Source organism: Notolepis coatsorum, assembly GCF_963971535.1.
Source record: "Notolepis coatsorum genome assembly, chromosome: 6".
Taxonomy (NCBI): domain Eukaryota; kingdom Metazoa; phylum Chordata; class Actinopteri; order Aulopiformes; family Paralepididae; genus Notolepis; species Notolepis coatsorum.
Window position 1 is genome coordinate 80,668,161 of NC_140170.1, and position 26,275 is coordinate 80,694,435.

A 26,275-nucleotide genomic window follows, 5' to 3' on the forward strand; every position below is an offset into this window, starting at 1 on the left:
AGTTGAGAGTGTGTGTGTGTGTGTGTGTGTGTGTGTGTGTGTGTGTGTGTGTGTGTGTGTGTGTGTGTGTGTGTGTGTGTGTGTGTGTGTGTGTGTGTGTGTGTGTGTGTGTGTGTGTGTGTGTGCGTGCGTGCGTGCGTGTGTGCGTGCGTGCATGTGTGTGTGTGTAGGGGGGTGATGCACTGAAACGTTACACAAAACAATCTATCATTTATGGAGAACTCTTCAATGACAAAAACGGGGAAGGGAAAACACCAATCCGTTCTTTCAACCTCAACGGCTCCTAGGGTTAGGGTTAGAGTCTAGGGCAGGGATCGGCAATAGGCGGCCCGCGGGCCAACATTGGCCCGCCAACAATAATTTCTGGCCCGTCAGATTATTTTGAGAATATGATATTTATTTGACGCACGGGAAATATTCACTCGGGACGCCAGGGTGTCTTTTATTGTGAAGCTGTATCTATCTACCGGCAGTCATCAAAAGCATGTCTGTCACTATAGCCAATTGAAATGCTAGAAATGGTCAGGTGGACTGGGAGAACCAATGGAATAGTCCCACCGGGCCCTGTGTCTATTTCCCTAACGCACTTTCACTTCCGCGTTCGAGATGCGACTCGCAAGCGAGTTGAAGAAAACAAAACAAACATCTTTGGATAGCAACGGGGAAATATAACGCTTCTTTTAATAAACAGGAGCCATACTTAAAATACGGGTTTATCGCAACAGGTCGGTGATTCTTGCGTGCCGAGCCGACGTCCTCTCTGCATAATATGTGGCGACAACAACAACAACAACAACAACAACGAGGCAAGTTGGCAGATAAAGTAGCTGCATTCAACGCCAATCTGGAATTGGAGGGCGGCGAGTGGATATGACATGTTTCAAACATTAGCAGGGATTTTGGAGGACTTAACAACAAACAAGGAGGTACAATATGGTGAGTCGTGTTTTCATGCATTCTGATCTGTTCATCACCCGCCGGCGCCGCGGTGATCTGCAACAGCTGAGAGCTGTTCATGAATGAATGGATGAGTGAGAACTTTGTTTGGCGGATTGCAGAGTGGGTGCAGTGCAGTGCGGCGCAGTGCACACGGTTGTTGGGGGGATGCAGACCAGAGAAAAACGTTTGTCTTTTTTCAATATCAGTATATTAAATTAGCCATTGTTTTTGATCCTGGCCCGCGAAGCAACGGCTTGGGGAAAATCTGGCCCGCGGCAAAACCTAATTGGCGACCCCTGGTCTAGGGTCACCTGAACGACCCCTAGGGTTAGGGTTAGAGCCTAGGGTCACCTGAACGACCCCTAGGGTTAGGGTTAGAACCTAGGGTCACCTGAACGACCCCTAGGGTCCCTCTTAACCAGCTTCATTAGGGGGAAGAAAGTTATATTCTGTAGGTAAAGACTCATGGGCTCTGCTGAAGCATCCCTGCCACCTCCCTGTCACTATACTGTATCAATCCATACACACATGTTTATCTTGTCAGATATGGGGACATTACATAGACTTACATTAATTCTGTAACTGACCTCAACCCTGACCCTTACTTTAAACCTTAATTAATACCTAACCTTAATCTTAACCGTGAAGCAAAGATAGCTTGTCAAAGAAAATAAGGACATCAGACATGTCCTCATTTGGTCCCTAAATTAGGACATGTCCTGATTCTGTGGTGTGTATTCTCAAAATCGGTCCTAATTGTTCACATAAATGTGGCTGCACACACACACACACACACACACACACACACACACACACACACACACACACACACACACACACACACACACACACACACACACACACACACACACACACACACACACACACACACACACACACACACACACACACACACACACACACACACACACACACACACACACACACACACTAGTAGTACTAATAGCTACTGTAGTGGGACTGCAGACATACAAAACAAATGCCCCGACAGCTGGGTGTGCTGCAAAAACAAAAACAGGGACAAGAAGTAAAAATAAGTATGCAAGGTAGATTCTTTAGTACTACACACCCTATAGGCATACAGCAGGTAGCCCAATTCAGCTCATTTAAGTTAATCAGTTCTCGCCAGAGTTCCTTAACGGCAGGCCTTTAATGGCTCCCATTTGTTGTCTGTCTGGAGAACTCAGCGCGGAGGGCACTCGCCATCCATCACCATTCAAATATTATTAACTACATTAGCCAATTAACTCGCCCCCCTCAGTCTTCATCTATTCACCGAGGATAGTACGCTCGGCCAGCTCCCATTCAGAGCACACTTAGGCAAAGTTGATTCAAATATAAAACGCCTTCATAACAATATAAAGAGTGCACCACCGCATGGCGAAAACAGCAATGACAGACGTAGCATTTAAATGACATTCACTCCGAAAAGTTGAGATTCCTGGACAAAGACTAGCAGAGGTAATGAATAAGTAATGAATAAGGAAACTCATGCATAACGTTTTCATAGGTTCATAAAGAGGTGTGCACTGGAGCCCAGGTGTGGGGTGACAGTGGTTCGGGAGGTAGATCGGTCGTCTGGTAATCCGGAGGTTACTGGTTCGATTCCTGCTCCTCCCGGGCTGCGTGTCGAAGTGTCCTTGAGCAAGACACCTAACCCCTAACTGCTCCCGATGAGCAGGTTGGCACCTTGCATGTCACCTCTGCCATCAGTGTGTGAATGTGTGAGTGAATGTGTAAGATGTGAGGAACAAATTATAAAGCGCTTTGGATAAAAGCGCTATATAAATTTACCATTTAGGTGTAAGTACTGCCTAATGTTTTGACAGTCTCACTGGGGTGACTGGGGCCATGCTTCAACACCTGGTCTGGAAGATCTCCTCAATGGACGAAACACAAACACCCAATTACCGTTCCTGCTGTCCGCACAACACTCTATTCTGTCCAGTGCAGTGGACAGTGGTCTTTTTAGGTACCAGCATAATGGTTGTCTCCTTGAAGCTCACTGGGATGACAAGACTGCTGCAGTGATTAAGTGTTAATCACTTCCACTTTCCGAGTTCACACTTTGCCCTCATTGTAGAGTTCAGTGTCCTCAGAGTTAAAAGTTGTACGCCGTTATCTTAGTCTGCTGCAGAGTTCCTCCATAGTTTGCGGTTGGGGAAATGAGCAGCTGGTCTTGGTAAGAACCAGAACGTTGATAGCTGCATTTTTTTTAATATAGTGCTTTTATCCAAAGCGCTTTACAATTTGTTCCTCACATTTTACCCATTCACTTACACATTCACACACCGACGGCGGAGGCAACCATGCATGGTGCCAACCTTCTCATCGGGAGCAATTAGGGGTTAAGTGTCTTGCTCAAGGACACATCGACACGCTGCCCGGGAGGAGCGGGAATCGAACCAGGAACCTACAGATTGCCAGACAACTGCTGATGTATCCAATGACGTGACTTGTGTACACATTAGGCTTGGACGGTGTTGCCCACTGCTCCTAAATAGTTAGGATGGGTTAATGCCGAGGACACACTCCATGGTATAACGAGTTTCATTTACTTCCTCTTTCCTTTCAATCTGTCTTCCCTGTTTCCAACCTGAAGTTGGTCCAGCGAGTCAGGGATAATGCTCTTCATGTGTTGTCATGACCAGTTTTTCCAGGCACTTGTTAAAGGTGCTGTAAGTGGTATTATTTTCTGTTATATATACGTGGTCTTCATGTTAAAATAATTACTTACATAATACATTCCGACAGCCATCACTGATAAGAGTGTCTGATCAGTGACATGTGTCTCCCAGTCCCTCCACTCTGCTGTAAACTGCAGAGATAACTCTTTGGCAAATGTGGCCAAGCAAAATTTCTTGAGATAAGTAAGAATGTGACCAGACACAAACATTAGGTTTTATTGAGCAATGTTAAATTGTTTATATGATATGAAAGCACAGGTTCATACCTTCAAAATAAGCCATCACTTGTACAAACCAGGCAGATACTTTTCAATCGATGTCTTATTAACCAAGATTATACCACAATCGCTTGTTTAGAGCTGCTGCGCTACAAAGGCTTGGAATGTTTCTCTTAACGATGCATGCAGGACTACTGTACCCACATTGCAACACACCTAACCCCTCCCCCACCTACTGTAAGACCTTCTCCAGGTTAGCTGCAGGGGAGCAAGGATGTGGCTTTGTTATTATGATGTGAGAGACAGTTTACAGTCGCTCTATGGTAGGCCTGCCGCGATAATCAATAAATCAATTAATCGGCGCGATCATTCAAATGAATGCAATGATTTTGACAGGGGTGATTAATTGCTATTTGCGCGTTTGTTTTAATGAGGCGGAACCAGTACCTCTTGTCAGTCACTCTCCGTGTGGGGGGCCGCTGGCGTTACTACAGAGTACAGCACGGGAGCTCCGTGGGGCACTAGCAACGCTACATAGCTTAACTACATTTCTCAATAGCGTTGCTCCTTTTAACCAAGTAGCGTTATTTGTAGTGTAGCTATTTTTAGACCCATGTAGTTACTCGCTACTGCCCGGAGAAACTGGACTGCTAAATAAAGATTAAAGATCTAGCGTTGATGCTATTCAATGCCATCAACATTAGCTAAATAGCTAACAAACTAAATACAATGTATAGCATAGATACAACACACAATAACGTTAATACAATTACATGCATCATTGTTTACAATGAGCGGGTGGGGCTAGTCAAAGGACTGGACACGGGGACAAGTTAAACATGAATTAATTTATTATAACAGGTAGTTTCGAGTCGTGCCTACGCACCACAGGGCTATTCTATTATGTACGGCTTTGGCGCTTCCTCCTCATCGTTGATTGCCTGTAGTAGCTGCATCTAACGTTAGTAACTAACGTTAAAACTAACCTAAAGTTAGTTGTTCACCAACAATCTCAACATTTGTTTTATCATTAGCTCAAAAACACAGAACCGGACGAGACAAGTTGTCCGCTCATAGGTTCTGCTAGGATAATAACAACAATACTTCCGCTCCGGTCGATGGGTTTCAAAATAAAAGTCTAAAACACCGGAAAATACGTTTATTTTGTACAGCGTTTTCCTCCACGAGTACTCGAGTACATCATGTGATCAATTGATCTGGATTATTTTTGCCCATCCCTAGTTTATCCTGTGCTGAAGTCTCCATTCCAATAGAGATAGTATATATTTTGGTGTTTATTTGATTATTGTTTCACTGCCTTTTTATTTATTACGTTTCCACAGTTTTTTCCTCATACTTTATTAACATTTTGTGCATGGTACCGCAAGGTACATTAATAATACATGTACATGTTAAAAGGATGACACAAAAAGCCAGACAGAGGGCTTGTTTCCAGTTTCAGTTTGTTTTATAATTTTTATAAGTTGTAGATCTAGGTTAACTGTGTCCTGGTAGAGTAGTAGTAGATCTAGGTTAACTGTGTCCTGGAGTGGTAGTTGTAGAGTAGATCTAGGTTAACTGTGTCCTGGAGTAGAGTAGTAGTAGTTGTAGCGTTGTAGTTGTAGATCTAGGTTAACTGTGTCCTGGTAGTTGTAGAGTAGTAGTAGATCTAGGTTAACTGTGTCCTGGTAGAGTAGTAGTAGTTGTAGCGTTGTAGTTGTAGATCTAGGTTAACTGTGTCCTGGTAGTTGTAGAGTAGTAGTAGATCTAGGTTAACTGTGTCCTGGTAGAGTAGTAGTAGTTGTAGCGTTGTAGTTGTAGATCTAGGTTAACTGTGTCCTGGTAGTTGTAGAGTAGTAGTAGCTGTAGTAGTAGTAGATCTAGGTTAACTATGTCCTGGAGTGGTAGTTGTAGAGTAGAGTAGATCTAGGTTAACTGTGTCCTGGAGTGGTAGTTGTAGAGTAGTAGTAGCTGAAGTACAACCACACACACACACACACAACACAATAAACACACATACACACTAAACAACGATGCATACAGGATTATTTATGACTATTTTTAAACTGAATCATTTTATTCTTATTATTTGCTAGATCCAAATGTGAAACACTGTGATTATTTGTTCATGAACTACAGGAGTATTACTGAATAGAGAGCCTATTAAGATGCTAGATCCTAATGTGAAACACTGTGATTTGCCATATCTTGCTATGCTCGCTCATGCCTGTATTTTTTATGTCCGTTCTATTTTATAATCTTTTGACTATTTTTAAACTGAATCATTTTAAACTATTTTTACTATTTGTGTTACTGAAAACTGTAAGCGGAGAGCCTATTGGGATGCTAGATCCTAATGTGAAACACTGTGATTCTACCCGTCTATCTTTTATGCTCGCTTATGCCTGTATTTTTTACTGTTGTGAAGCACTTTGAACTGCAACCTCTGTATGAAAAGTGCTATACAAATAAAGTTATTATTATTATTATTATTATATAATAAACAATCAAACTGAGCATTTTTTTATTTAGGATATTTAAAATGTCTTCCAATGTTAAATAAAGGTTTATTGCACTTTGAAACGGTTTCCTTGCATTATTATGCTATTATTATATTAGTAAAAAAAATAAAAAGTTTAATTGAAAACTTTTGGGAAATATGACTTTGACAGGTGGTCCAAACTTAAAAACTCAGTACATGCACGAGTATCAATAGTTAAGATGGATGTTTTACCTAGAATCAACTTCATTAGCTCAATGTTACCATTACCCCCTCCTGATGGTTACTGGAAAAAATTACACTCCACCGCATATAAATTTATTTGGAATAACAAACCTCCATGAATAAAAAGATCCACCGCACAGAGAAACAAAGCCGACGGAGGTTTGGCATTTCCAGACTTTTACCACTATTTTAAAGCGTACTCTTTAAGACCACTGACAACCTGGTTTGACTCCCAAGCATCTGTATCCTGGAGAAACTTAGAAGAAAATATAGTAGCACCACATAGACTGCAGGACATAGTATACACCATATTATCAATTAAGCAATGCAAATTGAAATTTGGCACCCTTATTACACATGTGATCCGGATATGGCGTGAAACACAAAAAAAATATTCTAACCAAGATAAATGGCATAGCCATACTCCCCTATTCAATAACAATGCACTCCTTATTGGAAAACAACCTATAAGATACCCCAAATGGGAAAAGCAGGGCATACACACATTGGGAGATGTTTTCAACAAACAGGTTTTTTGTAGCCATCAAGATATACATACAAAATTTAACCTTACCAGTTCCACATATTATTTTTACGCACAGTTATTGGATTGTTTGAAGGCTCATGGAGTCCCATTAAGGATACCAATTGAGCACCACAGATATCACAAATTCTTCTATGAAAGAGAGACATCGAGAGGCTTCGTATCTTATTTTTATCATCACTTACTAACGTCTTCGTATGGAATCCTCCACCTAGACTCAGTCTGGAGGAGGGATATACCAGACTTGGAAATAGATTTTGATTGGCAAGAAGTCTGGGCAAACGTTCGAATTGCGTCACGTAACCCGGACCATCAACAAATTAATCTTAATTATATTCATAGGACATACCTGACTCCTATAAGATTAAACAGAATGGGACTTAAACAAGACTCCCTATGTTCCTTATGTACAAATGGGGATGAGGGTACATTTATGCACATGTATTGGGATTGCCCACCGGTTAAGATATTCTGGAAAGAAGTGTCCCAGCAATTATCAGTATTCTTATTTCTGAACATACCTGTACATCCCTCTGTATTGCTGTTGAATGATGTATTTCAGTTTGCAGCCCCTATACAGCTAAAGAGACTAGTTTTATCCGGTCTCACAGCTGCTAAAAAGCTGATAGCATCACGATGGATTCAACCGGAAAAAATGTGCCGGAAGGTATGGGTTCTTACCTATCTCGATGTGATTTATCTAGAAATATCTACAGCAAGAATTTTAGGTGTCAGTGAAACCAACATTGCAATTTGGTTAGAAGTGGTGGAGAGAATAAAAGATAGCATATGGAGTATAGTGCCTGGTTAGAAACAAAAGAAAATGGATGGATTATCCAAGTGGGGGTCCGGGGGGGGAGAGCGAGCAGGAGCATATGTATGTATGGTATTAGATAGCAAGTATTAGGTATATATCTCGTAAACTACATTTATAATGATTCAAATGTTGATTTCATTGGATGTTTACTGTTAATGCTTGTGTGTCTAATTTGTTGTTATGTTTATGTATAAAAAATTAAAAAAAAAAATAGAAAAAAAAAATAAAAAATTGGGAAATACATTTCTCAAAAAAGAATGCTCTCAAAACCGCAATAATATCGCTTATCGCAATAATTTTCTGGGACAATTAATCACCCAGCAAAATGTGTTATCGTGACAGGCCTACTGTATGTGTGTATTGTGTGTGTGCTGCCCTCAGTCAGTGACATAACTCCGTTATGAGCGAGCAGCACGAGCCTGTCTGACTTGTGACTGAAATAGATGCATTCATTAGAGAAATTCAATAATCTAACAGTTATGCCTTTATTATATGCCTTATGTGCACTGCCAGCCAGCCTTTATTAAAAACCTGCGATTGAGTCAAGTAAGCGGGAGTGGCAATTTTTCTAAATAAAATACCTGGAAGACTAATGAAAAATAAAAGACATTTTATTTTAAACAACTTTATTCTTTCTTTGCGGCCTGGTACCAAATGATCCACGGCCAGGACCCGATGGTTGGGGACCTCTGCTATAGAGCACTCTCGTTATGTGCAAGCTTGCAGACTTGCAGAGCGCGTACTGGAGCAGATGCCTTATTCTATGCGCACAGCCAGCCAGCCTTTATGCGACGGAGAGATAATATCCCGATTCCGGTATAATTGAACACAAACGATTCCTAAGATATTAATGTTTCTCTGCATATTTTCCCGTTGTCTCGGAATGGATTTGGGTGCCAGCTGTCATTTCTGCGCATCTGGTCTCTGACACCTGAGACAGAAAGTACTTAGCCACTCCCCTCCGACAAAACTGTAATTTTTTCACACAGCGAGGAAAATAATACCGTCAACGATCTAACAACAATTAACACATTTACAAGTCGTATTATTTTGCAAATAAGGAAACAGATAGAGAACATTTCAAAGCACTCAAAATTGCCAATATCTAGGGTTCTCTCTCTTGATTGGATAAAGTGGGAAGAGATACCAGAACATTTATTTTCCATTTACTGCAAAGCACAGGGACTGAGAAACCAATGTCACTGACCAAACACTATATCAGTGATGGATGTCATAATGTAGAGCTATTTAACACTTATTCCAACAAGAATATACCTCCATAGGAACAGAGAGGCCTATTGGGATGTTAGATCCTAATGTGAAAAACCTTACCTTGTTGCCATCTTTTTTTATGCTCGTTTTATATGTCTGTAACCAATGATGTTTTATATGTCTGCAGTTTATGCTCATTTTATGCATTTTTTTTTACTGCTGTGAAGCACTTTGAGCTGCAATTTCTGTATGAAAGGTGCTATATATTATTATTTATAGTTTGCGATTGGGGAAATGAGGTCTTGGTAAGAAGGCACTCGTCCACCAGAGTGTTGATGTATCCAATGACGTGACTTGTGTACACATTAGGCTTGGACGGTATGGCATTATCGTTTACGTATCGTGCACATCTCCCGATAACACATCGTTCAATAATGGCCCTTGCCATGTCCCTGATAACGATATTGAATTAATGATATTGAATCATGCGCTATAGTCAGTCTCTCTCTTTCCCTTTCTCTCTTGCTTCACCACATTGTTGTAGCCTATCAAAAAAGTTAACATTATGTGAGCGTACGTTCTGACCCTGTATACCGTAATTCCTCTAATAGTAACCGGGTCTCAAATACAAGCCGGGTCTCTATTAATGGCCGGGTGCGCTCTTGAGCAAAGCAATTATAAGCCGGCCTCCTAATACAAGCCGGGTTACTAATATACTGAGCTGCATACTGAGCTAGTTACTTGATTTCACTTTGAAAACGTTGAAATGACCAGTGACCACCTGTAATTGCACTGTTTACTATTTCATACAGTACTTGGTTTCAATAAATGAACCCAGTACATTTTACTGGGTTCAAACTGACACAAAATGTTGATTTATTCATTATGATCCGTTTGAAAATTTGAAATATAGGCCTCCCTCTTATACAGGCCTCCTCCTAATACAAGCCTGGTTGATTGATTGATTGATTGAAAAGTTTATTAACAGATTGCAGAATGGGTACAGTACAGTACATCTCAATACATACAATTGTTAAGGGGATGCAGACCAGAGAAAGACTTTCGTCTTGTTTACACCAGGGTCCCCCATTTTCAATTCATCATAACATATATGACATACATGACATACAGATAGACAGTACTGCTACATCTATACATTTATGACATATCAGATTTGCAAATACAGTACTGTTTGTGATACAAAAGTGTCCAGAAAAGGAGTGTATATACATTTGGCGTAGAAACTGTACATTGGAGGAGGTTGGTGGGGTGGGGTTGGGTGAGGGCTGTACATTGGAGGTGGGGGGGGGGGGGTTGGGTAGGGGACACACACACATTTTACACTGTACATTGGAATATTGACAAAGCCTTACTTGGTCATTTACTGTACAACTAGGTTAGGACATTTTTAGGGGCCAGTTTCGAATTGCAGTCTCACGTAGGTGTTTTTTGAGAGTGTTTTTGAAGGTGGGTAGTGATTCACATTCCTTTACAGCTTTAGGCAGGGCGTTCCACATTGATGTGGCATAATTGCGAAACGTGTTTAGTCCCTTGTTTGAGCCGAATCTGGGTTTTACATGATTTGTGGAGCTCCCTCTGGTGTTGTGATCGTGGTATTCACTGACCTTTGGGAAGTATTTTGACATGTACATGGGTACCTTGGTCGCGTAGTGTATCTTGTAGACCAGGCCCATTGCAAGTTGCTGTACTCTGTCGTCTACTCTAAGCCATCCTAGGTTGTCAAAGTGGGCAGGGGTGAGGTGGGTTCTAGGAGTCAGGTCAAGTAGTAGTCTGACTAGCTTGTTTTGAGATGTTTGTAATTTGTTTTTTAGTGCCTTTGAGGTGCTTTGGTACCATGAGGTGCAAGCATAGTCGTAGTACCCTTGAATGAGTGCTCCTGCTAGAGTCTTCAGGGTATTCTTGTTTACCAGAGAGGAGATCCGGTACAAGAATCGCGTTCGTTGGTTGACTTTTTTTATTACATTGGATGCCATTCTGTCACAGGAAAGATTAGCCTCTAGGATGGAACCCAGGTAGGTAATTTCATCTTTCCTTGTGACAATATTGTCACCCACTGCAACCGAGAAGCCGTCGGTCTTGCTGAGTTTGTTATTTGAACCGAAGAGAATGGACTCTGTTTTGCCCATGTGTAATGATAGTTTGTTGTCGGCGAGCCATATGCAGATTTTGCCTAGTTCCGAGCTGAGGGCTTTTTCAACCTGTAACTTGTTCTTGTCAGAGACCAGCAGGGCTGAGTCGTCCGCAAACAGGAACAAGTTGCAGTCACAAGCTGACGACATGTCATTTGCATAAATTAGGAATAGTAGCGGTCCTAGTATGCTTCCTTGTGGAACACCACAGCTCACTGTGAGGGGGGGGGGGATAGGGTACCGTTTACTTCCACCATCTGTTCCCTCCCCTCCAGGTAGGATTGTATCCAGCTCACTGATAAACTATCAAAACCAATTGCTTTTAGCTTGTCAATCAGAATGGTGTGATTGACAGTGTCGAAGGCCTTTTGTAGGTCCAGCATGACCATGCCGCAGTATTTGCCCGCGTCCACCTCTTGTTTGATGTGGTCGTTCAAGTAGAGAAGGCATGTGTCAGTGGAGTGGGATGTTCTGAAGCCAGATTGGAATACCTGCTACAGTTGAAACAAATACAAGCCGGGGTTACTATTAGAGGAATTACGGTATATAACGTTAACACATGTAGCCCTAACTTAGTGGAGAAAACTTTGGAAAGACGTCAGCTCTCATTAGCAAAATAATGCAAATGCGCCTAACTTAACAGTCAATGGTGGACGTTCACTTTTACACTGAATGGTAGCCTCATAGCTCTCCAAACTGTGCAATGTAAAATACGGTAACCCAAAGGCACAAACAACTCTGTAAGGCACAAACAACTGAGTCTATATTCTAACAGAACAATCACCAACTGAGAAGGTTTAGTCAGGGTTTAAGCAAACACAACACATTGGATTCACAATATGACTCAAAAAAGCGCAGATAGCGTTACATTGTTTCCGATGTGAAGGAGGCAGTCAGGGATAATTATATGTACTAAAAATAGACATGTCGTTAAGTGATCATTTACAGTGCTATTATGTCCATCACCATCCACTTTGGAATCAAAATGCTTGAGCTTCCCCAAGATAGTAACGTTAAATTTGTAGCAAAGGCCTGTGTCAAGCTAGCGACAACAATAATAATACATTTTAAAAATAAATAAATAAACACTGCATCTTTTCATCTTTTTTTGGCCGATAATATCCAATTTCTTCTTAAAGCAATATCGTCAGTAGGGACATTTAAATATGGCCCACGCCTAATACATATCTAGATCAGTTCTCCCTACTGTGATCTGGCCGCCAGTAACGCAGCATCCAAACCAAGAGCAGCAGGTTCAAGGACAGTTTCTTCCCACATGCTGTGAGCCGACTGAACATTAACTCCATTAACCTGCATTTGTACCCTGCACAACCACACCAAATTGATTACTGTACACACCATGCTGCATTTTAACCAATGTAGGCTATACTGTATTGATTACTGTATACCTTGCAACAGTACACCATATTTCCTTATTTTCACACTCTACATAGCAGCTTGTTTTTTTAATAGAGAACAATTGATTATATATCTCGATAATTTTTGTCCAATGAGCCCAAATCGGAAGTGAAAAAGTGGTGTCGGTGATGCATCCCTACTCCCATTCAGTGTTCAATGGACCGCCCTCTTTTCTTGATCTTCCAATCGCAACTGTTGCTTCTCTTGGACAAGCGTTGTTTCCGAGGGAAGCAACAGGGAAGAAACGGTTGTGATGGAGGGGGGAAAAAAAGGGTAGGGTTTCAGATAGGTCCATTGGTTTGAGACACATGGTCACTGAGACCGCCCTGAAGCAGGAAATGACTCACCATAGGATGAAGAGAATTACTGTTTTTACTTCACCGAACATCAAATGGGTGAGTGGATCTAAAACGGTGGTATTTATAAACACCCCGACAAAGACCATCAATGTTGAAGTGCTTTGGTGTGATTTCATCTATATTTTCAGACCTGACTAGACATTAACTAACACATCATCACTAAAGAGAGCCTTGGAACCATGAAGCTCTGTTCCCACACTGCTCAGATAAAACTTAAAGAACGCCCTGTCCTCACACTGCTCAGATAAAACATAAAGAACGCCCTGTCCTCACACTGCTCAGATAAAACATAAAGCCCTAACCCCACACTGCTCAGATAAAACATAAAGAACGCCCTGTCCTCACACTGCTCAGATAAAACATAAAGAACGCCCTGTCCCCACACTGTTCAGATAAAACATAAAGAACGCCCTGTCCTCACACTGCTCAGATAAAACATAAAGAACGCCCTGTCCTCACACTGTTCAGATAAAACATAAAGAACGCCCTGTCCTCACACTGCTCAGATAAAACATAAAGAACGCCCCGACCTCACACTGCTCAGATAAAACATAAAGAACGCCCCGACCTCACACTGCTCAGATAAAACAAAGAACGCCCCGACCTCACACTGCTCAGATAAAACATAAAGAACGCCCCGACCTCACACTGCTCAGATAAAACAAAGAACGCCCTGTCCTCACACTGCTCAGATAAAACATAAAGAACGCCCTGACCTCACACTGCTCAGGTAAAACAGTGGTTCTCTTATTATCTATGTATCCTTGTATAAATGTGTTCCTTCATTTACTTCGGAGTGTCTTCTAGTTTCTTTAGTTATCTGCTAAAGTGAGCACTGATCATTGCCAGGCACTGCTGGTTTGAAAGGCCGATAGTATTTGTGTTCTACAGCGTCCTCCATTATGTTCTCACCCCGCTGATCATGCATTACTGTTATTTGTGGAGCACAGAGACAGAGCAAACAGCCATAAACCAACATCCAGCTTCTGTTGCTTAACAGGAGCTCAAGCCCAATTAAATATTGTCTTGTTTGAGACCCTTTTGTTCTAAATCAGATTTTGCTGTGTGGCAAAAAAAAATAAAAAAAGATAAAGCAAACCACGTGATACCACCGAGGGCTCTGCGACTTATTATTCTGTGTGTGTGTGTACTTTACCCTAACAAAATGATCCACATCCCCTGTACAATATGCATGCAGGCTGCCCCTACCGCTGTGTGGTACAATGCGATTCATAACCCCCATGGATAATTAATCAGAGCATGGCGACACCCTAATACATTATTATAACAGATCTCCCCACGCCGTCTTGGGGGGAGAGTCGCTCTTTTATTTTTCATGATGCTGTTTGAGCGAACAGGTGGTCCGTCCATCGATCTCCCACCGCCACCACCTCGCTCCTACATGAGAGAGACCGCGGTGGCTAGATTAATGTCAAGTTCTGGAGCCATGGGCCGAGCGGCGCGGTGCTCCTTCTATATATCACCTCATGGCAGAAAGAGAGCAGCACTGACATAGACTGCTGCAGTGTGTGTGTGTGTGTGTGTGTGTGTGTGTGTGTGTGTGTGTGTGTTTATCACGTATGCATGTACATTGCATATACAAAGCATTAGCGGCATTCGCTCTTTTTATGAAAAATGCAAGGGTTTGAATGAATGCTGGTTATTCTGTCCTTCCTTACAAAGCATGGTTCCTAGTAAGGGACTCAAGCGCAATGAAACGTATCTCATCCAAATTACTACTATTGTCGTGCACAGACCCACCAGAAGGTCGCCAACCCGTAGTTTAATAACCAGAATGTGAAGGGTTATTTAATGCTGGGTTTAAAGTGGTATGAAAACATTTGCGGCTTTCATGAAACGGTAGGTGAGGACGTTGATGGGCGTGAGTAAACGATTACTCAAGTCGTTTTTGAGGTTGCTCGATTTGTTTATTTATTTGGTTATCACCAAATAAGTCCGCCAATATGAGCCTGTTTGTACCAATGGAACTTGTTTTCAAATCCTGCGAGGTGTGACGGTGAGTTGTTGCAGGAAGCTGGACGCTGTGGAGCATGGTTAGTACACTTAACGTTGCGGCAAAATGTTTGTTAGCTTAGCATGATCTAAAAGATAAAAACAGCGGCTTGTGTTTGTGCATTTCCAAATTGTGCCAACAACATGTCGCTCACTCTGTGTAGCGTTCATAAGACTATTGATACGGACATGCTGTTCCATGAGCGGAGAGACCTGTTGCAGACAGAGTGGAGGTAATGTAATTATTACAAACGGTAACTGACTGTGTTGACTGACTGAATTAAGCATCACGTATATTGCTGTGCATTGTTATGTCCGCAGAGGGAGACATAATAGAATCGGTAGCGTGTGCGCAACCGTGTGACTCCGCGCAATATTTAGTTATTGCTGCTGCCATGCATTTTAAGATGCGTTCTAAAAATGTCTTTCCCTACTCAAGTAATTCATGCAAGTACTCGATCTCGAGAAGTATTGCAGGGCTGAGTGTGAAGTAGACTAGTCTGGCGGTTTGGTTTAAATACTTTAGGTTTGTGGTGGTAAGAATACATGCCTGACAAGGTCTGGCGGTCTGGTTTAAATACTTTAAGTTTGTGGTGGTAAGAATACATGCTTGACAAAGAAGATGCATCTCAGGGCTGATTGAAAAGACTCATTAAAGGTTACGTCACTGGGAGGAGAGCAGAGAGTCAGTCGGTCCCACTGCAGTTGAAGTTAGTTGAGGCAAGAGCGTCTGCATATCATTAGAGGTCTGCTCTCCTCCAGGTGATGTCATCCATCAGAGTTGCTCGGCAATGCGGCCAAAGCTCTTAAGACACGGATCACGTCTGTGAGTTTTAAGGTCTGGAGGATTGGTTTAAATGGCTTTGGTTTTTCGTTAGGTTTGGTAAGAATGCGCGTATCTCAAGGCTATGTGAAGAGGACTCATTAAAGTCTGCAGAGATAATTAGACGGCAGATTGGAGTGCAGCCTATGTTTAGCGGAGACAAATAAGCCCCGGAGCTAAACCCTCCAAGGTCAGTTTTCAGCATTCAGAGAGAGAATACACTGTTCACACACAAAGGGCTAGATCTACAAATAATGGATTGCACGGTGCTAATTGCACCCTTACTTACAATTCATTATGAATTGAAAATGGGGGCCCTGATGTAAACAAGACGAAAGTCTTTCTCTGGTCTGCATCCCCTTAACAATTGTGTGTATTGAGCCGCGCAGGTGATTGATTGAATGAACATTTTATTAACAGATTGCAGAATGGGTACAATACAGTATGGCTCAATACACACAATTGTTAAGGGGATGCAGACCAGAGCAAGACTTTCGTCTTGTTTACATCAGGGTCCCCCATTTTCAATTCATAATGAATTGTAAGTAAGGGTGCAATTAGCAGCGTGCTATCCATTCTTTGTGGATCTAGCCCAAATAATCTATAGCCAACCAATCACATCAAAAGGATTAGTCACTGAGTACGTCCAACCAATCACATCAAAAAGATTAGTCACTGAGTACGTACAACGAATCACATCAAAAAGATTAGTCACTGTGACTGAGTATGACCAACCAATCACATCAATTAGTCATTGAGTACGTCCAACCAATCACCTCAAAATGATTAGTCACTGAGTACGACCAACCAATAACATCAAAATGATTAGTCACTGAGTACGACCAACCAATAACATCAAAATGATTAGTCACTGAGTACATCAAACAATGTTTTACTCTTTATCACATCAAAAAGCACAAAGCCCGGTTACACAAGCATTGTGTTGCAGGAGTGTCACACCTCCCACTGAATGAGTTCAGTGGTCAATGTTCTCCTGCTAACCATTTACTGACTAATATGTTGTACAGTAAACCTGAAGAGTTATCTCCCTCTATCCCTCTCTCTCTATCTCTCTCTCTCTCTCTCTCTCTCTCTGTGTGTGTGTGTCTTCGTCTGTATAGCATCTCCGTGTGTGTGTGTGTGTGTGTGTGTGTGTGTGTGTGTGTGTGTGTGCGTGTGCATATGTGTGTGTGCGTGGTTACTACTGTGTAGGCCCTACTGTTTTCTTGGAGAAAGAACTTTATTGATTGCAGAATTCAACAGCTATATTATTTACAATGGTCAGTGTCAAACCGCTCAAAATATTCAGGGTGGTATGGAACCGTAGCCCCCCCTGACTCACGTTGGCCCTTCCCAATGCATGGTTTTAAAATAGTTGAGTGGAATAGACTTCCAGTAGAGATAAAATCAAGTCAGTCCAAGTATGTGTGTACTGTACTTAAGTATGTAGCAGGGTTTCCCTTATCCAGTAATAATTTTAGTTTTTTACCAGGGAAATCTGGTCAACATATTTAAATCTCGCCAGTCATAATGTCTGGTGAAAATAATTCCACAGTGGGCCAAACTGGCCATGGTAGCCTGCTTGATCCCTGTCTCCAGTGTGCCAGCAGAGAGTTATCGCCCTCTGTTTCAGTACACAGTGTGGTGTGGCTGTGGCTCTGCACTGTCCATGGTGCTGACCGTCTCGTTCCTCTCTCTCTGTTTCAGTACACAGTGTGGTGTGGCTGTGGCTCTGCACTGTCCATGGTGCTGACCGTCCCGTTTCTCTCTCATACCGTAATTCCTCTAATAGTAACCGGGTCTCAAATACAAGCCGGGTCTCTATTAATGGCCGGGTGCGCTCTTGAGCTAAGCAATTATAAGCCGGCCTCCTAATACAAGCCGGGTTACTAATATACTGAGCTGCATACTGAGCTAGTTACTTGATTTCACTTTGAAAACGTTGAAATGACCAGTGACCACCTGTAATTGCACTGTTTACTATTTCATACAGTACTTGGTTTCAATAAATGAACCCAGTACATTTTACTGGGTTCAAACTGACACAAAATGTTGATTTATTCATTATGATCCGTTTGAAAATTTGAAATATAGGCATCCCTCTTATACAGGCCTCCTCCTAATACAAGCCTGGTACCCGCTACAGTTGAAACAAATACAAGCCGGGGTTACTATTAGAGGAATTACGGTACATTAACGTATACAAAAACAAAGACTGAAACACTTACTGTATATCTTTGAAGGGTCTCAATGTATTTAACTTGACTCAACAACACAGACTGACTGAGTCTTTAGTCAACAACATTATGGCCGAGCTAGTCTGACACTCCGACTTCAGGGAAGTGTTATGCACGGTGAGTCTATTACTTATTAGGGACTTATTTTAAATCGGAATATAATGTATGAGCAACATTTTTCCCATTTGTCAAGGACACTGAACGGTTGCAGGACACGAGGCCCGGCACCAAGCGGAGGCGCTGGTATGTAAGTGTGCGCTCTCAGAGGACACTTGCCCCCTAATGAAGTGGCCACACTCCAAGATGGGAGCGGCCACTTTGTTGTGTACAGGGGTGACTGGTGAAGTGGCCACTGGGTACGTTTACATTTAGTCATTTAGCCGAGGCTTTTATCCAAAGTGACTTACAAGTTCTGTACGACAAGTCAGCAGGAAGGGTACATCTCTTACAGCTGAGTAACAATGTTCATCAAACAGTGCTGAAACTTGGGTGCTGTAGTGGTGAGTGCATATAGTAGTAAAGACATTAGTATAGTAGGAAGAGTGCATGATAGTATAGTAAGAAGTAAGGAGGTTATTTTTTTTTATAAATCTTTATTTCAGATATTGGTGTATATATATGGATGTAATAAGTGGGCATGTGTGATTGTGTGTAGGTATGTAAGTAAGTATGGCTATGCATGTACTGTACAGTGTGTTTATGTATGCATCCATATCGATATGGATAGATATGTATTTTGCCTTTATTTGCAGTTTTACTGTATATGTAAGGATGTATTGTTTGTAAGTGAAGATACAGGGTACATTAATCATCTGAGACTTGTATTGTCTTCCTGGAAAGAGGACCACAATGGAAATGTATTATCCTTTAACTGTATTGTTTATCCTCAACATTTTCAATTAATACATATTTGTTGCAGTGTATGACTTGAAATACACTACAGTGTATTTTTTATCAAATAAAAAATATGGTTGGAAATTGCCTGTATGTTTCCAGTAATGGCGTATATGAATGTGAATTGAATGATTGAATTAAATTAAATTATGTTAACTGGTTTTGAGTTCATTAATAATTGTATTTTTTAAATGATAAGGATGTCTAATAACATTTTTCATTAGAACATTCCGGTGCCCCCAAAATGCTAGAAAAGTCCCAGAAAATCTGAAGCAGAAAAAACCCTATGAAAAAGAAATAGTCAAACTCTGGTGTGTGTGTGTGTGTGTGTGTGTGTGTGTGTGTGTGTGTGTGTGTGTGTGTGTGTGTGTGTGTGTGTGTGTGTGTGTGTGTGTGTGTGTGTGTGTGTGTGTGTGTGTGTGTGTGTGAATGTGTGTGTGCGCGCATATCAGGTTTGCACCTGCACGCCTGCATGCACATCTAGGCTCATGTAAAATCGGTTGAGACACTCTCTATTCCATTTCCTGTATGAAAAGGTCAAGGGTCACTGAGCAGCGGCAGAGCGGGGATTCACTCGCTGGGTCCTCTTTATCCCAATGATATACCACTTCCTCTCTGCCGAGCCGGTCTCCCAGGTCAGGGGGAAGCCCCCCCCCCGTGGTCTCCGTGACTGCGGCGGCGGTCCCTGCCAAAAAGCCGAGCCCATCAGGACTGAGCAGCATGCTAAGCAGGACGATGGGTCACCCCCCCCCCCCTTCAATTTCCCCTCCGTTTATCACTTCAACGAGACACTTCAAATGAGGTCTGAAAATACACCAGGCTTCCTCTCCAACCAAATGTCAAAGCTATTCACTGAAGCCCGCCGCTACATAGCCAGTCGCACACAGCGGGGCCTATATAGTACGTATCAGAGACGAGCGTCCACAAATCACACAAATCTCACTCACACACACGCACACACACACGCCCACACACACACACACACGCACACATACACACACGTACAATAGCACAGTCAAAACAAAGGGCCCTTTCAGGGCGTAACATGCTAACAAAGTGTTTGTTCAGTATTCTATTTCAGCAAGGCTCTTTGTCTCCGTCTTCCTCGTCTGAAGGTACAGAGACAAAAGTGTCACAGTGAACCGCTCTGTTTATTTTGGTGGCCACTGTGTGCCATTGTATTTGGGCAGACTCCCGTGATCAGGACGCCTGGAGCTCTACTCTCTCCGTGGATACGTGGAGGAAAAGTTTACCGATAATATCAAAACTGAAGCGAAACTTGGGACTTAACCCTTCCACTACAGGTTAACATTTCACTACCACACTACAGACGGTTAGTGTGGTAGTGAAAGGGTTAACCTTATGTGTTGTGGTTGTGAAAGGGGTAACCATTTGTCGTGTGTCAGTGAAAGGGTTAACCTCATGTATGGTCGCAGTGAAAGGGTTAACCATTTGATAGTGTGGTTGTGAAAGGGTTAAAGCAGAAATTATTTGCAGTCCCCAAGTTTTCACTTTTAAATCACATAGTATTGATTTGGAATCCATATACTATAATAAACCACAAACTCACGCCACAAAGCACACAACCCATTATTTTCCACTCCAGTCAAGGCTTTATATCCTGCATGTCCATCCTCAGCCTTGTCTACCAACTAACCAGAGACCTTTCATCGTAATCAATGATACACTATTATTTAGACCTGCACTGCTATCAAAGCAGCCACATGGACAACAGTTTCCAATACTAATGGCTATATAACAACCGATGCCCTTTAAACGCTTGGTTGAACATGAAAAGAGGTGTGTGTACGTGTGTGTGCGTGTGTGCATGCCTGTGTGTGTGTGTGTGTGTGTGTGTGTGTGTGTGTGTGTGTGTGTGTGTGTGTGTGTGTGTGTGTGTGTGTGGAAGGTTATTCTAATTACACAGCTGTTCAGAATCAAAAGCCGTAGCTGTACGGACTCGACAGAAAGTCCCGGTGTAGTCTTTAGAGATAGACACTAGATGGGGAGTAAGGGTTTGTAGAATCATATGCCCTTAATGACTAGTGAGGCCCCCTGTTAGGACACTCAAACGGATTTCATGCCAGTGGTTTAATTTCTGAGAGTCATTAGACTCCGGCAGACATTTCTGAACAACACTCCAAGCGCCAATCAGTGGGGGATCAAACCTTGCATGCAAGCCATCCCATTTATTTTGACAAGATACAAAACCCATCGTTTTGCTACCGTTTCTTGCTGCCTTGATATGGGCTTAAAACGTGAGCACTGTGGCCATTATCTGCATGCATTACTATCTAGTGGCAACATTGCAACGCGAGGATAGCCAAAGTCAACGTGTGTATTTTGACTTTTGATTATAGCGCCACCACGTGGCCGATTGGTGTGATATTAGTTGTGATGCATTGGCACAACAGTATCTATCATGTACTATGTCATGGTAAAGAAAATAGTTGTTCAAAATAGTTGGATATACTAGATGAATGCTAAAAACCTCAAAAGTGATAGTGGTATATTGTACTGTCATTCTGAAAGGTGACAGTGTCTGGCAAAACAACACTTTCCAGTATGGACCATTTTCTGTAAGAGCTGGATTGGATTTACACATTGGGTGTAGGTTGCACCTTAACCCTAGGTTAACCATATGTAGTGTGGTAGTGAATAGGTTTTGAACAGGTGAACAGGTTTTCACAAAATATGGACAAGAACCTCTTAAAATTTTCTAGCCGCATGCCGGAAGTAAATACATAAATAACCCATTCCTGCAACAGTGACCAGCTCTCACCTGAAGCCAAGTCACACCTTACGGGTAAAAAGCGTCTTACTGGCTGACAGGAGCAGACAAGGAGTACAACAAATGATGAATGATGGACGTCACTTCGGTTAGGTTCAGAGTCCTTAGTTAAGCCACACAACTAATGTCAAAAGCACTTAATCAGGATTTAACAACCTTCTTTCATTTGGGTGCACTGTCGAGAAGGTGTCAGCGTTTATTTGAGGGCTTCGCACCATTACTTTACTTCCGTTTTGTGGCTAGCTAGCTGGGACTGTGAACAGCCATGGCCTGTTCATATCGGTCATACTGAAGTAGGAAATAGGATAGAAAGATTTTCTATTCCGAACATCGTTAAATGTTGTTTCCATCATAATGTGGGATGTGAAGCCCACTGAGACATGCACCATAACTGTGACGAAGGGCTATACAAATAAAGTACAGAGAAGTTCAGACTAGTCTGATCTGTGGTTCAGCACCATGGAGAGCTCCACTCCATGTCTCTGGTAACCTTTGTGAAGTGAACAGGCAACATTACTTTCAGTTACACAACAAAACATTAGCTAAAGTGTTATCAGGAGCACATTTATTTCTGCTGCAGATGCAAGGGTATCTCTCTCTTTCTATCTATCTCTCCATCTCCCTCTCCCCCCCCTATATCTCTCTCTCTTTCTCTCTCTCTCCACATCTCTCTCCTACACAAAAATTATCTATATTTATATTTATTTACTGCGTTGATGAAAAATGCATTATGACGCAGGGTGAACAATCCAAAACCCCTTTTCCCATAATGGCAGCTCCATACCGTACACACCAGTACCTCTGCTAACGACTGTGGGCTGTGTGACAGGGTCACGTTTTGCAGGTCCGCCTTTTTGTTTCACTGTGGGCATCAGCTTCATTGTTCTCAGTACAACGTGGTTACATAATGCCATTGACTGTCTCATTGATACATCAATATAGAAATCATACATTTGGTCATTTAGTCATTAATTTCAATAATTTTCAATAATAATTATTATTATTGAAAAGTTCTGGATTTTTAAAGTCGTATTTGGGGGATAATTGAGCAATGGTAGGCTTTTTTTCCCTCTCATCTGGGTAAGAGTTTCTTATCTGGGTAAGAGTGCTCTCGACCACTCTTAGAATTTGGTCTTGCCTAAGAGAAAAGCTAAAATAAGAAAATATTTGTGAATCCCAGGTAAGAACCAAATAAGAAGAAATGTTAGTTAAGAACAAAATCTGTTCTCATATCGCTTCGTGAGTCGATTCCTTAGTAGCAGAGTGCATACTAGTTTTTTTTTTTAGATATTGATTGAAGAAGTGTGTTCTTAGTCGACGACTGAAAAGTTGGGCGTGTTTCAGCTGTACTGACTGTGGTGTGAAGGTTGTTCCACCATGGTGGAGCGAGGGCCGAGAATAGCCTGCTTCTCTTTGATGACCTCCCCCCCCCCCATAGATAGGAGTGGGTCTGAGGGCAGAAGATGCAGAGCGTAGGGGTCTTGAGGGTGTGTAGTTAGAGACCATTGACCGGAGGTAGGCAGGAGCCGTTCCCTTCGCTGCACGATATGCCCTTGATGCTCGAGGGCCTTGAAGTGAATTCCTGTGGCCAGTGCAGCCCTCCAAGAAGTGGGGTAACTTTGGTAGGTTGTAGTTCACGCGGGCCGATATCAACATATTTACAAACTTGCATTAAATGCGGTAGTAGTATATATCTGAGGTATATGTAATAGAGCTGCCATCTATCTAGGGCTAGGCTATTCAGATTTTGGCCATTGCTTAAATACAGTATTCCTGACTCAATTTCACAGCTTTAATAACACAGGTTGCCAGCAGTGTTTTAAATTAGTCCTTTCGAATAGGAAGCTGTGATGACAATACTGGAGCCAATGGCCCAAGCGTTACGTAATACGCATTTGTATAGAAGTGGGATACAGTAGTGGACGCATCAACCTCCTCCTAATTGCTTTGCAAACCAAATGGGAACAAACTGGAGCACCATATAACCATGTGTATGGCACTCAACACGACAGGTGTACACAGGCTGAAATGGTGGTTGCATTGTTTACGCTGAATAGCTAGCCTACAAAACAAAACCTCCGATAAGGGCGATAGCTTAACAGTACACTTCAATTTGCATGACAAATACAAATTCAAGTGTACGGGAACATCTGTTGCCTGTGTAAGAAATAATCTGTTAAACAGGCTAGAGTGAGTAGGGGAAATAATTCAAGATGGTGAATCCTTGTGTTGTGTTAATTACAGGTAAATTAAATTATAAGGTAGCAGTCCCTATACACAAGGTATTGCTATTTTTTTTTCATCTACATCATTTCATGGTGCTGTAATTAACACAACACAAGGATTCACCATCTTGAATTATTTTCCCTACTCACTCTAGCCTGTTCAACAGATTTATTTTTACCAAACCTGCTATGTGGAATCCGGGGACTAACATTTTCAAATGTCATTTAGGTCAGTGCTTTAGCTATTAACAACACAACAAATTTAGTTTGTAGCATATTTAAAATGTTAACATTTTCAGAAAATAAATCCACTGAAGTAATACATAAGCAAATAAGAATAGTGAGCCTATAAAAACAACATTTCAATAAAAAATTATTAACACAGTAGATAAACTATTAAGAATATTCCAAATTAAATTCTCATTTAGCAGAGATAAAAACATAGTCATAGGCTGTGACATTTTAAAATAATAACTTTCACCTGCTTCTTACCATCTTCCACTTTTGAACACAAATCCGCATTGTCATATAATATATCACATATGTATATAATGTCACATTTTATTCATCTCATTTCATTCTCCCATATATCATACCACTCATGCAGCACTGCTGTGTACACTCATCACTTTGAAACACAGGTCCTCTTTTTCATATTATGTATATAGTGTATATTTTAATTATTATTCCATGTGTATCTACTTTTTATCTCCTGCATACGACTAGTGCTCATGAGTCTAGCGTTCCTACCGCTGAGCTGACCTGTTCTCTCGTCCAACACATTTCATTGTACTGTTGACCTTGTGTTAACATACATATGAGCAATAAAATAAACTTGAACCTAACTTTTAACCTCTAGCGATTGGCTAGCACTGAGCGCTAAAAACACATGCTGAGCTGTCAGGAAGCCACAATCCATTGAAACAAATGGCAGAGAGAGAAGCTAATGCTGAGAAGGCACAATAGGCCTACTGTGTTTACAAGACACTTTACTGTACCTCTACAGGGAACCTCCTGCCATTGACGCTGTGTTCTGAGCCTACAGAGCCATTACTCTGGCCCCAGTGGAACTCCATCTTCTCAGCCTTAAAACGCCCCGGCAGCTCTGCTCCGCGCACGAAATAGTCATCCTTCAGCAGAACAGCAACTGGAGGAAGGCAGAGCACAGTGGTAAGTATGAGACATCGCTTGAGGGATTTAAGTGTTCCTTAATGCTATTTAAGAGCATTTAAGGAACACTGGGCCAAATAAATTGAGCAGATCTTTTTTTATTATTTTAATTTTCTCTCACACACACACACACACACACACACACACACACACACACACACACACACACACACACACACACACACACACACACACACACACACACACACACACACACACACACACACACACACACACACACACACACACACACACACACACACACACACACACACACACACACACACACGGCCTTAGCTATGTTTCACCAATTTCAATTGAAATGGGCCCCACTTGCTAGCAGGGCCCGGGATTGACAAGGCAAACACACCCTGGATTGATGAAGCAAATGCGCACACTGTGGCAATGTGGATAACTGATGTGCAGTGGAAACGCTTGAAAAGGCACACATCACCAACACAGAAAGATATTTACTGACAAAGTCTTTCACCTAGTAGAAGCAACCTTGTTCCTGACATACACCAAGTAATATAAATCTCAGCCAAATCAGACCCCCCCCCCCCCCCCCCCCCGGGCTAAAGTCTTGCATGCCCTACAAAACCTAAAAGTCTGCCATTTCCCCCCGGTGGCTATTATTTCTATATCCCAGCATTGAAAAGGGGAGCTACGGCCATTTTCAGAATTCATACAAGACTAGTGTGCCAAAGGTATTCGGCTGCAAAGCACTCCTCCGTGGACAATGAATTAATTATCCCTCTCTGCCAATATCGGTGAATAAATTAAAACAATTCCTGGTTTATACTCTATATGAATTGTACACTTTCTGACTAGGGGTCAAGGTTGCATTTGATGCTGGTGGTCATTACGTGTGGGAGTGGACCTGTGAAGCCTGGACTGTGTACATGGATTGTCAGTGTTCTATTGAGTGGTTTGTTGTTATCGGCTCGGTATTGTTGAGTTCAGGCATGGATGCTGGGAGAGGGTGCTTGTATATTGGGTGCATTTGTTGTGTAAGCCTATTGGTTTGTGAG

General features: G+C 42.0%; 1 protein-coding gene across 1 annotated transcript in view; it reads right to left on the reverse strand.

Moving 5' to 3' along the window:
* The window catches only part of ca16b (carbonic anhydrase XVI b), a 427,352-nt gene that overhangs the window by 148,968 nt on the left and 252,109 nt on the right, over nucleotides 1-26,275 (reverse strand). The window contains 1 exon segment of the mRNA XM_084315656.1: nucleotides 25,073-25,221. Coding sequence (XP_084171782.1) covers nucleotides 25,073-25,221 — 149 coding nt within the window.